The sequence below is a fragment of the Sorghum bicolor genome, chromosome 3 (assembly GCF_000003195.3).
Source record: "Sorghum bicolor cultivar BTx623 chromosome 3, Sorghum_bicolor_NCBIv3, whole genome shotgun sequence".
Classification (NCBI taxonomy): Eukaryota; Viridiplantae; Streptophyta; class Magnoliopsida; order Poales; family Poaceae; genus Sorghum; species Sorghum bicolor.
The window spans coordinates 69716522-69731844 of record NC_012872.2 but is presented as its reverse complement, the minus strand read 5'-3'; the positions used below and the strand labels follow the sequence as shown (position 1 = coordinate 69731844).

General features: G+C 48.3%; 1 protein-coding gene and 1 pseudogene across 2 annotated transcripts; one reads left to right on the top strand and one right to left on the bottom strand.

Annotated features, from left to right (window-relative positions):
* Nucleotides 1955-3090, top strand: LOC8063310 (uncharacterized protein DKFZp434B061). Of its 2 annotated transcripts, none has more exons than XM_021457980.1 (3): nt 1955-2066; nt 2324-2743; nt 2843-3090. In XM_021457980.1, the coding sequence occupies exons 1-3, from the start codon at nt 2061-2063 to the stop codon at nt 2921-2923; spliced, it is 507 nt and encodes a 168-aa protein (XP_021313655.1). In that variant the 5' UTR covers nt 1955-2060; the 3' UTR covers nt 2924-3090. The 2 variants fall into 2 exon arrangements, with proteins under 2 accessions (XP_021313655.1, XP_002458900.2); XM_002458855.2 differs by having other exon boundaries at nt 2046-2066; nt 2321-2743.
* On the bottom strand, nt 14241-15037 carry LOC8078661 (annotated as a pseudogene).

The window sequence follows — 15323 nt, the reverse complement described above, 5'->3', positions numbered from 1 at the left end:
GAAACCACCGTGCTGCTGCCAAATTCCCATGAGGATTTCGGTACGCCGTTGGAGGTTAACGATTGATTGTTGTACCATCGTATTCAGGTATTTGACATCAGTTTCAGAACCAAAACATGCACGGTGATGAACTGATGAGCTCGATCAGAAATTAAGAGCAGCCAAATTAAATTAAGGAGAAACTATTTATATGTCGTCCTGACATCCCAAATGTAATGATACTAAATTAATAAAATCAATGTTTCGCGCAAAAAAAACTTCAGACATTTCGGTCAAAAGACGTAGCTAGCTTCGTTCTCACTTGTTGAAAAAGTTGTGTAAGAACATAAGAAAATATCACTCGCAGAGAAGAAAATTTTGCTCCTGCAGAGACAACGAGACACAGGACACATGGAGAAGTCGCAGGTGCCTCCAGATGGAGGTTAAAAGTCTAAAGTTTCATTGTCTTGTTCTTCTCATGCATATATAGTGTCCTATATGTTATTTGTGCATAACTTGAGGAAACTATATATATGATGAATTCAAGTCAAATTTTGGCCGAATTTTATCAGAATGTGATTTGTTTTTATTATAGTCAACGACAGCTAGCTGAATCCCGAATTTTCTAAATTTCGCCTAGGCAACAATTTTTTCAGCTTTTGAATCCCCGAACCATGCCTAGCACCAGTATATATGCATGGCACTATGGCAGTGTATGTGTAGGACGACCGGCCGGCCGGTTTCCTTCGGTGCATGCAGCCGCTGACAAGCACTGGACTTTGAAGCTATAGCTGGCCCTGGCCAACTCTTTGTATTGCCCGAGGAGTATTTATCAACGGTTCACATGCACTCTTCCAAATAAGCAGAAGCAGCTGGGGCCGCAGCCTGTAGCCTCCCCAAACGGGGAAGTCTACTCTCTACAGTCTCCCCGTATGCATATGCATATGCATACGCATACGTAGGAGACTGGCTACGTACCGTAGTTTGCATTGCCCTGCGCGACCCAAATTAAAGGCACAATGATGGACAAATCACAGCACCCGCTGCTACACAAGCACTAGTAGTAGTAGAAGCTAGTGCAGTCGTGCAGAACGTCGTCGGAACGTACTCCTATAAATAAATACTAAAATAAATAAACGACGCATGCAGCTGCAGGAAGCGTACGTACAAGGGGTCATTGAAGACTGAACCCGGCCTGCACTGCACTGCAGGCACAGCGACACCCGGGGCCCTCACCCATGCTGCCCAGCGTCAGCCGTCAGTACAGTACAGGTCGATCGACCCGGCCGCCCACGCGTGGCGCAGGTCGTCAATGAAGACCTCGACGATCGCATGCAATGCAATGCAGTTGCAGACTTGCAGTGGGAAGCCACAAGCCACGATCGATCGAGCACCAGGCCAGGCGCGCCGGCCAGCCATGACCACCCATGAGCCATGGACGCAACGTCAAACTCGAATTTACTCCGGCCGGCCAGTCGCCCACGCCCCGGCGCAGTTCTGGCCGGCGTCCCCCACCACACCACAGCTTCCACTTCCACGACGATGGACCTGGACCCTGCTGGTCACCGGCCTCCTCGCTGCGCGCTCCAGTGCGCACTACTTGTAGGAGTAGCAGTAGCTTCTACTGCTGCTGCGGCTGCGTACTTAGGCCGAGGACGAGCTAGCTCGCTCGGCATCGATCCGAAACCCATTCCCTGCCTGTTGGCCTGTTGCTGCATGCCTATGCCTTGGATACCTAGTACACTACTACCTTGCTCTCTCGCTCATGCCTTCAAGAAGTCAAGGCCTCACATCACACAAACCGCGGCCGGCTTGGCGTCCCCTGTTCACTTCATTCGATCGTACTCTCGCCTTTTAATCTTTTTATTTATTACGGCTATAAATACATGTGTACAGGCTCACCCGTCCATAAAATGTCCGTCAGCTTGGAGCTGGCTACTAGGCTTTCCCACTCTCTCTCTGACCATAGCACGCTTGTGATCCCCCAAAGTCTCTCCGATCCTTCCTTCTCTCATTCTGTCGTCTGCTCCTGTCACCCACCACCCCCGTGCGCTCGCTGCGGACCCAAAGCAAAGCAGCAAATGGAGGTAAGTGAACAACACGTCAAACAAGCTCTATAATAATGTGTGAAACCATGCAATCGTTGTTCCACCCATGAAAAGTTGATTGATTGTATTGCTGCTCTAGCTAGTTACCTCTATCTAATGATTTGATTCACGAGGCTATATCATTCATGCACCAATCCGCATGAGCTTCGTTTAATTTCCTTGGCTTGCAATTTCCTTATACTATCTATTTACATATGAAACGGGATCGCCGGCGTGCTTGCGTGTGTGTGCAGCAGAAGGCGAGGCGGCGGCGCGTGCCGGCGTTCGGAGAGTGGAACTACAACTACTACGGCAGCGCCGAGCTGGCCACCCCCGCGGCGGCGGTCCCCTTCGAGAGGTCGTACGCGGCGGCGCCGGAGCTGGAGGCCCGCAGCGACGTCTGGTTCAAGTACTCGCCGCCCCCGCGGAAGCCACCGCCCGTCAGCAGGAAGGCCCGGAAGCCACCGGAGAAGTCTTACGGCGGCAAGCGCCCCCGTGCCGCGACGCCTGCGAGGGCGTCCGACGGCGTGGTCCCGTCGTCGTCTGTGCCGCGCACACCGGCAAAGATGAGCACCGGCACCGCTGCTAGGGCGGCGCGCGTGGTGCAGCGCGTCGACGCCGACCTGTACCAGGTGCCCCCGCCGGAGTTCGTCCACGACGACGACATGAGGCCAAGGGTAGGTCCGCAAATGTTGTGGCACTCGTCTTATCTTAAACTGTAATTATGTGCGTAGTATGATTTGTCGATTGATGTCACATGTCGCTTGCATGCACAGTGGAAGCAGCAGCGTCGTAAGAAGGCGTCGAGGAGCCTCTGGATGGGTTGCTTCGGGTTCAGCTGCAGGCCGGCTGAATAATTATTTTCTGTATTTTTATTAATTCTATCTACGTATATGTATCTACTAGTTTAATTCTACTCCTTTCAGATTGTGCAATATTTTGGATTTTTTTTAAATTTCTATTAGGGTATTGTACAGTGTTGATCGAAAAAAAAAATCTATGCATGGTGCCGTATTCACACCCACCTGACACGCGTCCCAGAACAATCCGCGCCACCGTGCTACAGAGACTACGGCCTCGTTTAACGGCCTTGTTTATTGTTTAGTTCCTACACGAAAATTTTTTAGGTTACTGTAGTATTTTTATTTTACAAACGTTGTCTAATTATAAAGTAATTAGATTTAAAAGATTTTGTCTTTTGATTTATAAATAAACTGTGCATTAAGTTTTTATTTTTATTTATATAAAATGTTCTAGGCATATACCGCAAAATTCGATGTGACAGAAAATCTTGAAATTTAGTTTTTTAATGAAACTAAACAAGGCTTCACGAAAAAATTTTAGATTCAGTTACTAGCATTTTTATTTATATTTATTAATGATTGTTCAACTATAAACTAATTAGATTTAAAAGATTCGTCTTATAAATTACTAGCAAATTGTATAATTAGTTATTTTTATATATATTTGATATTTTATAAGTATTTTAAAATATTTGATGTGACGAGAAATTTGGAAAAAAAATTAAGAACTAAAATTTTAGAGCGAGCGGACGAGCCCGCCTTCCTCGTCTGCCACCTCAGCATCGTCCCTGGAGTCATCGGCACCAGCAGCGACAGGTAGATGGACGTGATGAGGTTGGGGCGTTGGTACGGAAATATTTGACTGTTTTTATTTTCCATATTATAATATAATATCGTTTTTTGGGAAATATAAAAATATCATTTTTAATTGGTTTTACTCTCATTTTAAACAATTTTTTTTTATATTTTTTAATTGCTAAAATTCGTTTCCGTTTCTTTAATGAAATTGGAGGAACAAAAGTCTCTACAGATAATTATTTATTGAATGAAAAAATTATATAAATTACAAAGAGTGGTGTGTTATAGCATCCATAGCTCATGAAACATAAAAGGAAACAAGCTTATGAGTGAGCGAGAGCCCCCCGCGCCGCCACCGCCGCCGGCGGCGGCCACCCCCACCAAAAACTCCACCCCGCGCCCACTAGCTACAGATCCCCCCCCACCACATCCCCCACCCCCCTCGTCAGAAGTTCCAGAGCCATCCGAAGAGCCAGAGGTTGAGCTCATTGACTACGGCGACGAGGAAGACCCGGACGACTACGATTCCGACGAGGCGATTCAAGACGGTGATGGGGCGGACCAGCCTGACCAGCGCCGGGATTCCGGCCTGGCGATTCAAGACGGTGGGGCGGACCAGCCTGTCCAGCGTAGGGAGGACGTTGGGCGGGCAGATCCGCGTTCAAACGACGCTACGGCAGCAGATCCGCGTTCAAACGATGCTACGGCAGCAGATCCGCTTCAGGCCCCGACGATCTCCGCCTCGGTCGAGGAGTCGCCTCTTCCAAGCCAGGTGCCCCCTGCTCCCTCCCGACGACCTCTTATGAACAAGCTCAAATCAGTATTGGTGCAGCCATCGCATTCGATGGCCTTAACTCTGCCTGCTGCTCCACGACGCAAGACGGTGTGGCGCCGTCTGAGTTTTGCCCCTGCGACCGCCCTGCCTCCCAAGGCCATCCGACCAAAGCCACCGGCCACCCCTTCTGGGCGAGGAAATTACCCCAAGGCTGCTGAGCTCTGCGAGGCCACAGCAGTTATTGCATCCCAGGAAGACGCAGTTTCACCGAAGTGGCAAGAAAAGAAGAGTAGGCACTGGTGGCGGAAGGACGCGGCTCGGCACCGTACCAACTCCGGCGGCGTAAACGGGCCACCTCCGGCGAAACCCAAGGCTCGCGACGCCTTCTTAAAGCGCCTGGCCGGGCGTTGTTTCAAGTGCCTTGCCTCCGACCACCTAGTTGCAGATTGCCGTGACCCTGTCCGCTGCCTCCGGTGCCGGAGGAGTGGACACACATCCTCCTCCTGCCCTGCTCGCCGGCCAAGAACCATCTCCCCCAATCTCCGCTCCAGGCTAAAGTTTCCACCCGAGAGCATCCACAGCCGCATCACCTTCCCCCCGCTCCCATCCACTTCCAAACCAACCACCCCTTCAACCCTCGACGCCGTGGAGATGGAGCACACCCCTGGTTTCCCCAGCCGCAGGCCGACACTTGGCCGCACGGCCTTGGTGATGACGGATGCCATGTCACGTGCGGCGGCGCGGCTCCTCGCGCATGCTGTTGAGGTGACCATGCCTGAGGAGGGCTACCGCCCTTCCACCTTGGAGGTCGCCTATGCCCTGAGCGGCCAGCTCCATGTCCCCCGCCTCAACATCCGAGTGTCGCGACGCAACTCCGACACTTTCCTCGCTGAGTTCAAGATGGTCCCTGAGCGGGACAGAGCAGTTGGCAGGGGCTCGATCGACATTGGCGGCTCCTCCCTCCCTATCCGACCGTGGCGCTCTGCGGGGGGGGGGGGGGGGGGCTGTGGAGCGCGTCTGGTGGTACCACGCCAAGGTCACCCTGGAGAAGGTACCTATGGAGGCATGGAACGAGGACGGAGTTCGGCTCATCCTGGGGGACTCCTGCATCCTTGACCGCCTCGACAGCTACTCCGTGGAGCGGGAACAATCGGAGTTCCTCACCTGCTGGGTGTGGATGGAGGATCCCGACGACCTGCCAAGGGCGGTGGAGCTCTCCCTCTTCGCGGCGGGTGCGGGGCGCGCTTTCGACATCAACGGTTTCCCATCTCCGACCCGCATCCCGGCCTCGCCGCCGGTGGGAAAGAAGGGGGAGAGCGCGATCCTGGTGCACCTCGCGGGCTATGAGGATTGGAGACCACGTTCCCCTGAAGCAGTCCCCTCTGGCACCTCCTCGGAGACAGGAAGCTCGAGTCCTCCGGCCTGGGTCCCTTTCACCTGGGTCCCTGGGGTCCTGGACGGGCGGCGCTCAGCCGCAGCCATGGGCCCCCGTGCAACAGTCTGTCGCCCGCCGGCACCCCCCCTCCAGCACCGCGACCGTGACCCAGAAGATGATGACAGGGGGCCCCGCCGCCAGCCTGGCGAGCTGAAGAGCTACAGAGTGCGCCAGCTGTTCCCTGGGTGCGCCTCGAGCCGCTCTGTCCGCATCCGCACCCAGTCACCGTCGGGCTATCGCCAACACGGCGACGGTGGCTGGCGTGCTGTGGGGGAGCTGGATTCCGGTGGCCGCGGACGGAGCATGGTGCGCTCCCCCCCGAGGACAGCGCGTGGCAGGGACTTCATCCCACATGCGGCAGAGTGCTGGGAGCGTCGCCGCTCCCGCTCGCCGTCTCGCCTCGGCGGACAGGATGTGGAGGAGCTGCTGGTGACCTCCTCCCAGGAGCCGCCTACTTCGGGGCGCTTCGACCCAATGGCTTTGGAGGCCACCATCCCACCGCCGGCACAGAGCCCTCATCTCTGTTTCTACCCCGACAACTCCGGCGAGGCCCCCCTGTCCCCGGAGTATGCCCCGACCTCGCTGCTGGGGGCGGGAAGCCTACAAGAAGTGAAGTTTGGACCGGGGGTACAGCTCGGGGATGATCAGCCTGTCTACCGGGCCACCACGCACCCTCCGGTGGAGGAGATGCGTGACATTGAGATTGCTGACCTTGTACACAGGATGGAGATCGACACTGAGGGGGGGCATGAGATCGATGAGGAAGGTGTGGATGGAGCTGCTGCTGCTGCTGACGGCCGGGGCCTGTTCAAAGAGCTCCCCGGCCCTCTGCTGCCTACACCGACGCCTTCTGCTCTCCAGGAGCCACCCTACGGGGGCCGATCCAGGAAGACGATGGCATCCACTCGCTGCAGCCTCCGTCTTGCGGCCAAGCCATCACCGGTACCTGTAGCACAGCGCGCCCAACTTAAGCTGATGAAGGAGCTGGACTTTGTCAACGGGCAGGCTGTAGCACCAGACGCTGCGGTGACGGCGTATGTTGACATGTATGCTGACGACCTGCCTGAGCAGGCAATCATGGCCATCAGGGCCGCGACGAAGATGGGAAACAAGAAGTTGGTCAAGGTCTTGGCTGCTATGGCTGAGCAGGCTGCAGGGGCAGCAATGGAGGCTCTGTGAGAGTCTGGATGGTTGGCTCCTTCGATGCAGGTCTAGTTTGAAATGGTAGCGAAGTTAGTGCCAGCAACAACCGGTCCTAAACCGGTGAAGTTAGGGTCGTCCTGTCAGTTTTTTCCCTGTTCTGTGTTTGTGAGCTGTGTGCTTGTGAGCTGTGTGTTTGTGAGCTGTAAGCCAGAAGATGGTGGTAACTTAGATCGGTTCAGGTCCCATGATGTAAGGGAGGGAGACCGTCATGTACCTTGTGATGTCTGTTGCAGTAGATCAATGAAATCAAGGTTGCTGGCCACCGATTTGTCTCTCCTGTTAGCTGTTTTCTTCCAATAGATAATAACAGTCTGAAAATTTTTAACTGGAATGTACGGGGTCTCAACAGTGTTGTAAGAAGGGAGGCTGTTAAACTGATGATACAGCAGGCCAATCCAACAATTATATGCTTGCAAGAAACAAAATTAAGCAGTGTTGATTGCCGCCTGGCAATGGAATTCTTGGGGCCTAGATTCAATAATCATTTGGCTTTCATCCCTGCGGATGAAACAAGGGGTGGTGTGCTGATAGCCTGGGATCCAGATTTTTTTGTTGGACAGCCCGTGGACACAAAACTTTACTGCTTATCCGTGAAGATGACACTTAAGTTGCAAAACAATGCCTTCATAGTTACCTCGGTGTATGGACCAGCCTCCAACAACAGTGCTGACAAAGATGTTTTCCTGGCTGAACTGATTGACTCCCAACCGGCTTCTAACGCCCCTTGGCTGTGCCTAGGGGATTTCAACCTGATCCTGGAAGCACGAGATAAAAACAACAATAACCTGAACCGATCTCAGATGAGGAAATTTAGGCAAGCCCTTGATGCCAGTGAACTGATGGAAATAAACTTGCAAAATAGACGATACACCTGGAGTAACGGACAACGCAACCCAACCCTAGTACACCTTGATAGAGTTTTCTGCAATAAGGAATGGGATGACATCTTCTCAGGATACTGTTTGCATGCACTGTCCAGTTCACTCTCAGATCACTCCCCCATTTTCCTCTGCAAGCAAGTACAGCCACACCATATGGCAACTTTCAAATTTGAGTCCTTTTGGACACGAGTGCCGGGGTTCACTGAAGTTGTACAGGAAGCCTGGTCGAGACCAACTAGAGGATCCTCCCCGATTATGATTCTCCACAACAGACTGGAAAACACTCGCAATGCCTTGAGGACTTGGAGGAAAGGCTTATTCAGCGAAGCCCGCCTACAATTACACATGTCAAATGAGGTGATCAAAAGACTAGACAAGGCTCAGGAGTCAAGAACATTGTCATATGCAGAGTTTGAACTGCTTAAGGACCTCAAGCAGCACGTTTTAGGCTGGGCAGCCATAGAAAGATCAAGGCGACGACAATGCTCCCGCATTCTAAACATAAAGGAAGGGGATGCTTGTACAAAATTTTTTCATCAAAAAGCAAAGGGTCGCCGAAAGAGGAACCTGATATCTTTCCTTAAAAATGACAGTGGTGAGCTGGTGTGGGAGCACAAAGATAAAGAAAACATCATCCACGCCCACTTTAAAGGAATTATTGGCACCAGGCTAGGCAGGCGCTGCACACTGGACTGGGAAAGCCTCAACCTAAGTGCCATCGATGGTTCAGTGCTGGATCAACCCTTCACACTAGAAGAAATAAAGTGCACCATTGACAACCTACCGGCAGAGAAAGCGCCAGGACCGGATGGCTTCACCGGAATTTTTTACAAATCCTGCTGGAACATTATTAAGCATGATCTACTAGCTGCAATGCAAAGTTTCTACAGTCTGAGAGCTGGACCATTAGAAAAGCTAAATGGGGCTACAATTGTACTCATCCCAAAGAATGACTTGGCACAAGAACCAAAGGACTTTAGACCAATAAGTCTGATAAACTCCTTCGGAAAGCTTATAACAAAAACACTTGCTATCAGGCTATCACCTCATATAAGCAGTCTGATCTCAAATTCCCAGAGTGCCTTTATAAAACATAGATGCATACATGACAACTTCCTGTTTGTTAGGAATCTGGCAAGAGCATACCACCGAAAAAAGACCCCAACCCTCCTCTTTAAGTTAGATATTTTAAAGGCTTTTGACACAGTTTTCTGGGATTACATGCTAGAGCTTTTGAGCCAAAGAGGTTTCAGTGCCAGATGGCGGGAATGGCTGGCTCTCCTGTTCAAAACATCAAGCTCATCTATCCTTTTAAATGGAACATTGGGGGCAAAGATTGTGCATGCTAGAGGACTTCGACAAGGTGACCCTCTATCTCCATACCTCTTCATCCTAGCGATCGATGCCTTGCAGAGGATACTGGACTTGGCAACCTCCAACGGCACCCTATCCCCTTTGAGGGGCAGGAATGCAAGACTTCGCCTCTCCCTTTATGCCGATGATGCTGTGATCTTCACAAACCCCATACAATCGGAGGTCCAGGCGCTGTTTACAATCTTGGGTAATTTTGGGGAGGCAACGGGCCTAAAACTAAATGTGGAAAAATGCACAGTAGCGCCAATTCGATGTTCGAATATAAATTTGGAACAAGTGTTGAGCTCTTTCGCTGGGAAGAAAGTTGATTTTCCTATGACCTACTTGGGCCTGCCTGTGACCTTGGGAAGACTAAAGATGGTGCACCTGCAAGGAATTGTTGACAAATCAAGATCCAAACTGTTGGGGTGGCAGGGCAAGCTCCTGAACCCGGCTGGGCGGAGGGAACTAGTTAGATCGGTGCTGAGCTCTATACCAATATACTTACTAATAGCTATGAAGCCACCAAAACAACGGCTAAAAGACCTGGACAAAATGAGGCGACGCTTTCTTTGGGCAGGGGATGAAGAACTTACGGGAGAGAAATGCAAAGTAGCTTGGACACTAGTTGCAAGACCAACTGTTTTTGGCGGACTGGGCATTCTGGATTTGGGGAAGTTCAGCAGGGCACTCAGGCTGAGGTGGCTTTGGTTCTCCTGGACAGCGCCAGATAGGCCTTGGAGAGGAACCAAGCTTCCTGTTGACGATGGAGATATTGCTCTGTTTACAGCTGCTACGAAAGTGACAATAGGAAATGGGAGACTAGCTTCATTCTGGAACTCAAGCTGGTTAAATGGTCAGGCGCCTGCAGCCACTTACCCCCTACTGTTCAACCACAGCAAGAGGAAAAACAGATCAGTTAGAGAAGCCTTAAATGGAGGGGCTTGGATTAGGGATATTGCCTACAACCTGAATCATGAACTCCTAGATGATTTCTTCAAACTCTGGCGAGCAATAGAAGCGGAGGCGATTACCCTTGACGAAGCAAGAGAGGATCAGATTGTTTGGACCCTGGAAAGCTCAGGTGTATATACAGCGCAGTCTGCATACATGATTCAATTCGAAGGTCAAATCATTTCAAACTTTCCCAAATTAATCTGGAAGGCGTGGGCACCCCCTAAATGCAAATTTTTCGTCTGGCTTCTACTGCAAGACAGGCTCTGGACTTCGCAACGCCTCCAGTTAAGAGCCTGGCCAAATAATTACTTCTGTGCCCTATGTGAGCGGAATTTAGAGACAGCACACCATCTCTTCTTCGAATGCCCTTTTGCACGCAGTGTTTGGGCCTGGGTTGCCAATTGGAGTGGATGTCACAACCTACGACCGCAGTCTTCGTATAATGGGTGCGACCTGGAGCTTTGCTTTCTGGAAAAAGTGGATGGAGGAAGCAAACTGGGTCACTCTCTAGCTGTTCTTACGCTCTGGATGTTATGGAAACAAAGGAATGATTTCGTCTTCAGAGGCACCAGGAAGGATGAGCGACATACCTTTTTTGAAATCAAGGAGGAATGCTACCTCTGGTCTATCTCCGGCGGACATGTTTTGAAGCCTTTGTTCGTTGCTAATAACGCTCTTATGTAATAAACCTTTGTCTTGTTTTTTCTGTATTTCTCTTCCTCGTTTTCCTCTTTCCCCCACAGCCTAGGCTGTAGGTGGTCGCGCTTCTCGCGCATGTAAACGTTGCTGCTGTTCTCTTCTTATGATAAATCAAAGCCGGGTTTTCCGGATCTTTCAAAAAAAAAATAAAAGGAAACAAAGAAAATAAAGCAAAAAAAATAGATTCAGATCGTTTCTAAGGAAGTGATCCATGAGTTAAATAAACTGAGTAGAAAGTTTCGAGTTCACTCGTGCTCCAACAACTTCAGTTCTCTGAAAAAGAGGTCCCTACGGTCACTAAGACTTACTAGTGTATTAGCTCTTATCTCATTTGTACCCATTTTTTTATATTGTAATACCGTTTCCGAGTTCCGACCGTTTTCATCAACGTCGCCGTCAATCTTGACAACAGGCGGCGGAGTCGATGTAGAGAACAAAGGTGAGGTACTCCTTGGGGGCTGTCCCTTTAATTTTAGTCGACAGTCTAGTTGAGCAGCAACGATGAAATGACAACATCTTTCGACAAATAAACCCAAGCTTTCAATCAGCTAAAGATTTCTTCAGGGCTGAACTTCAGCTTTGGTTCTGAGAATAAGACGAAGATCCTTCCAAGGTCTCAATCAATGGATAGCAAGTTTATCTTAGCTTGGTCTCTCTCTGTGTTAGCTTTTATTTTCTTTTCCTCCTTCTTTGTTTCCTAGTCCTGCTTCCGGCTGACCCCCTCTCCCTTTTTTCTTTGCCGGCTCCTTTGTAATTTTGATTCCCTTTAATAAAATTTCTGTAGAGATGCAAATCCCTCCAGTTCCATCAAAATACGATGGGCGATGGAGATAAAGTTTGATGGCTTGATTTTTTTTGAAACACAGATTTCATTTACTCATCCGACTCAGCAGAATCGCTGGTCACCAGATCCTCAACAAAGTGAGGTTACAGACTCCCAAGTGATGGCTTGACTAATTGCCTCGGATGAGAGGCCTTGTTCAGTTCACAAAAAACTCCAAAATTTTTCAAGATTCCCCGTCACATCAAATCTTGCGGCACATACATGGAGCATTAAATATAGATGAAAATAAAAACTAATTACACAGTTTGTCTGTAAACCGCGAGATGAATCTTTTGAGTCTAGTTACTCCATGATTCGACAATGTTTGTCAAATAAAAACGAAAGTGCTACAGTACTCCGAACCAAAAGTTTTCGCGAACTAAACAAGGCCAGAAGACTCTAACCGACTCGAAAGCATGGAAGAGCAGATATGCCTGCGGCTGGTGGTGGGAAGCTTGGCACGCATAGAATCAATATTAGGACACTTACAAGTTATGGTTTGTTTAGTTCCAAAAAATTTGCAAAATATGAATAGTACCACTTTCGTTTGTATTTGACAAATATTATCCAATCATATACTAACTGGACTCAAAAGATTTGTCTCGTCAATTTCGACCAAACTGTGTAATTAGTTTTTATTTTCGTTTATATTTAATACTTTATGCATGCGTCTAAAGATTTGATGTGACGGAGAATCTGAAAAATTTTACAAAATTTTCTGGAAACTAAACAAGGCCTTACTCACTCCTTCCACAAACAATGAGCGTGTTTAGACCCTTGGCTCGCAGCTCGCTACTGTGTGGCCTTGTCCAACGAGAAAGTTGAAGGAAACTGTTTGTTTGGATTTCTAGCCCAGCAGACAGCAGGGAGAAGGACTAGGGTTTGAGAGTGGATGCGAGAAGGATAAGGCCGTCACCGGCCGGCTTGCACTCATATAGAACGTCAGTGCACAGTATTTTTGGATGAACAGTACAGACCTGAAGCTAGAATTTCAGCCCAAGCCCGTTTAGTTTCAAAAACCGTAAAAGTGGCCCAAGGCCGAAATCTTTTTGAATTTCACCTCGAACTAAACAAGGCCCAAGTACCTCAATACCTGTGTGGACAAGGATTTCCTTGCTACTTTCAGGAGAGACAAAATGGCTCAATTGGCCTGGCAAGGTTGGACAAGATGACTAGCAAGGTGAGGCAAACTTGGTAAATCGAGCACATCCAATGTTACGATGGAATTTGTGAAAGTAAAGTTAAGTTAACTTTAATTAAATTTATAGTAAATAGTATTATCTTTTGTGTTATTAAGTATATTTAGTACGAAAACAAATTTCACAATTAACTTAATGATACTTATTTTGTATCATAATATTAGTACAGTTTTATATAGCTTTGATTAAACTTCAAATCGTTTAAAACCTCAAAAAGTGAGGATTACATCCTTTTGTGGATGGAGGGAGTACAAATCACCAATCCGTTTGACATTGAATCTGATTACACAGGCTTGATTATTCGATAGATCTAAATAGCTAGGCTGACTAGCAGGATGGTGAGGCCAATTCGAAGCTAGTTTTTCATCCAAAAGACCCACGGACACCTCTTGGGAAGATCCGTAGAGGAAACACATAGTAGGAGTACGTACCCTACGATCAATGATACCACCTAGAATACCGGTAAATCTCGTCGAGGGAATGACTGGTCAGGAAGGAGGTTCAAAAAAACTTGAGGTAGAAGATAAACAATATGCTCGCCTGTGAGTTTTGCAGCGCTGCAACTCACAGTCGAGACGAATGAAGGTGTTTATTTTGGCTTCCAGTAGTTTCTAGGAGCATCTAAATAATAATGCGTAGGAATCTTCTCCTTTTGTTTTGATAGAATTGGAATCTACTTAATAAACTAAGTTATTTGGCTTGAAATTTGATATCCATAACTTTTCAAATAAAGTTCACATATAAGTCTATCTTAAATTTATAGGGTGGGAGATGTAAATTGATTCTATAGATCATCATGTTATGTTTCTATTTTGCAACTTATAACACACTCTTCAACTCGCCCTCTTACAATAGAAATGCAATGCATAAGTACCTCTCTCACACAGCACACAACAATATATGCAAACTTATTTCATATACATTTATATTAGCTTAATTAATAAGTATCTAAATTATAATTACTAAAATAAATTCAATTCCAAAGATCCAAACGGGCCTAGAGACGAACTGTGATAGAGTTAGGCGTTCTGCAAATCTTACAAAATACAACCAGGCTTTTTGAGAACTTGGGAATGCTGAAATGCGCATTACAAACAGTGAAACAGAACCCATCATTTGCTAAATTGCTGGTAGTAACTTAAGTGAAAGCAAAGTGCCTTCGAAATTAAAGTTTAAGAAGGAACTAGTATTACAATTGATGTCCCCGGAGGTTGATGTCAGACAAAAGTTTCAGAGCAAGCAAGCAAATCATATGCGGACGACGTAGGGATGGAGCTTCTGGGAGAAGACGAACAGGTGAGGGAAGTAGAAGGCCACCACGAATCCTACCACGAACCCAGCAGCGGCGCCAATGCTGGACTCGTCGTTGATCCTGTACAACCTCAGCCTGCGTTTGCTTCTACGACGGCCACATTCGGTCAACGGTGCATCACAAAGCCCTTGGTTACCAGCAAAGCTCGATTCCGCAAAATTCATTAGAGACAATGGAATAGGCCCAGACAAATGGTTGTACGCAACATTGAACACTTGTAATCGATAAAGCGTACTGAATTCCCCTGGGACATGACCATTGATTTGGTTGTACTGAAGATAGAGAGTGTTCAGGTATATAAGATTTGCGATGCCGACTGGGATTTCACCAGAAAAGCTATTATATGAGAGGTCCAAAGACGTCAGGCTGGGCAGCTGCCGTGCAATGTCTGAAGGGATAGGTCCTGAAAAATTGTTAGTTGATAGGTCCAGCCCAGTCATGCTTGCGCAATTCTGAAGACCTCGAGGAAATTGGCCTTGAAGACCCAAGTTACCGAGACGCAAAATGAGAACCCGATTCTCATCAGGGTGCCAGCATTCCACGCCAGTAAATTTGCATATAAAACCAGGGTGGCTTCCGTTGTCAAAAATCCATGAGTTTTTCAGTATGCCGTAGGGATCAGTCACTGACTGTTGTACAATCTTTAGGCATTGGACATCAAGATCGAACCAAAACATGATGACGAGCCGCTCAACAGCAGCAACCAAAGGACGAACTTGGAATTGTCAGCCATCCTAGACATGGAACAGAAACAGGTTTGTAGGCCAAAAGTTGCAGCTTCTCAGTTCCCACCTGAGCTGCTCAAACATGTATAAGAATACTCAATTACACCACATGCAAAGAAGAAGCATTCTTGCTACGGATGCATCAAAATCAAAACATAGTTATCTGCTTGTTTTTTTCCAAACCCACTTCTCCGGTGCAAAGACAAGAGAGAGAGGTGTATCAGTGAACTCACCGGCTGCTCCACGTGAAGCAGAAGCCACCACCCCGCAACTAGATGAATGGGCAGAGGCACA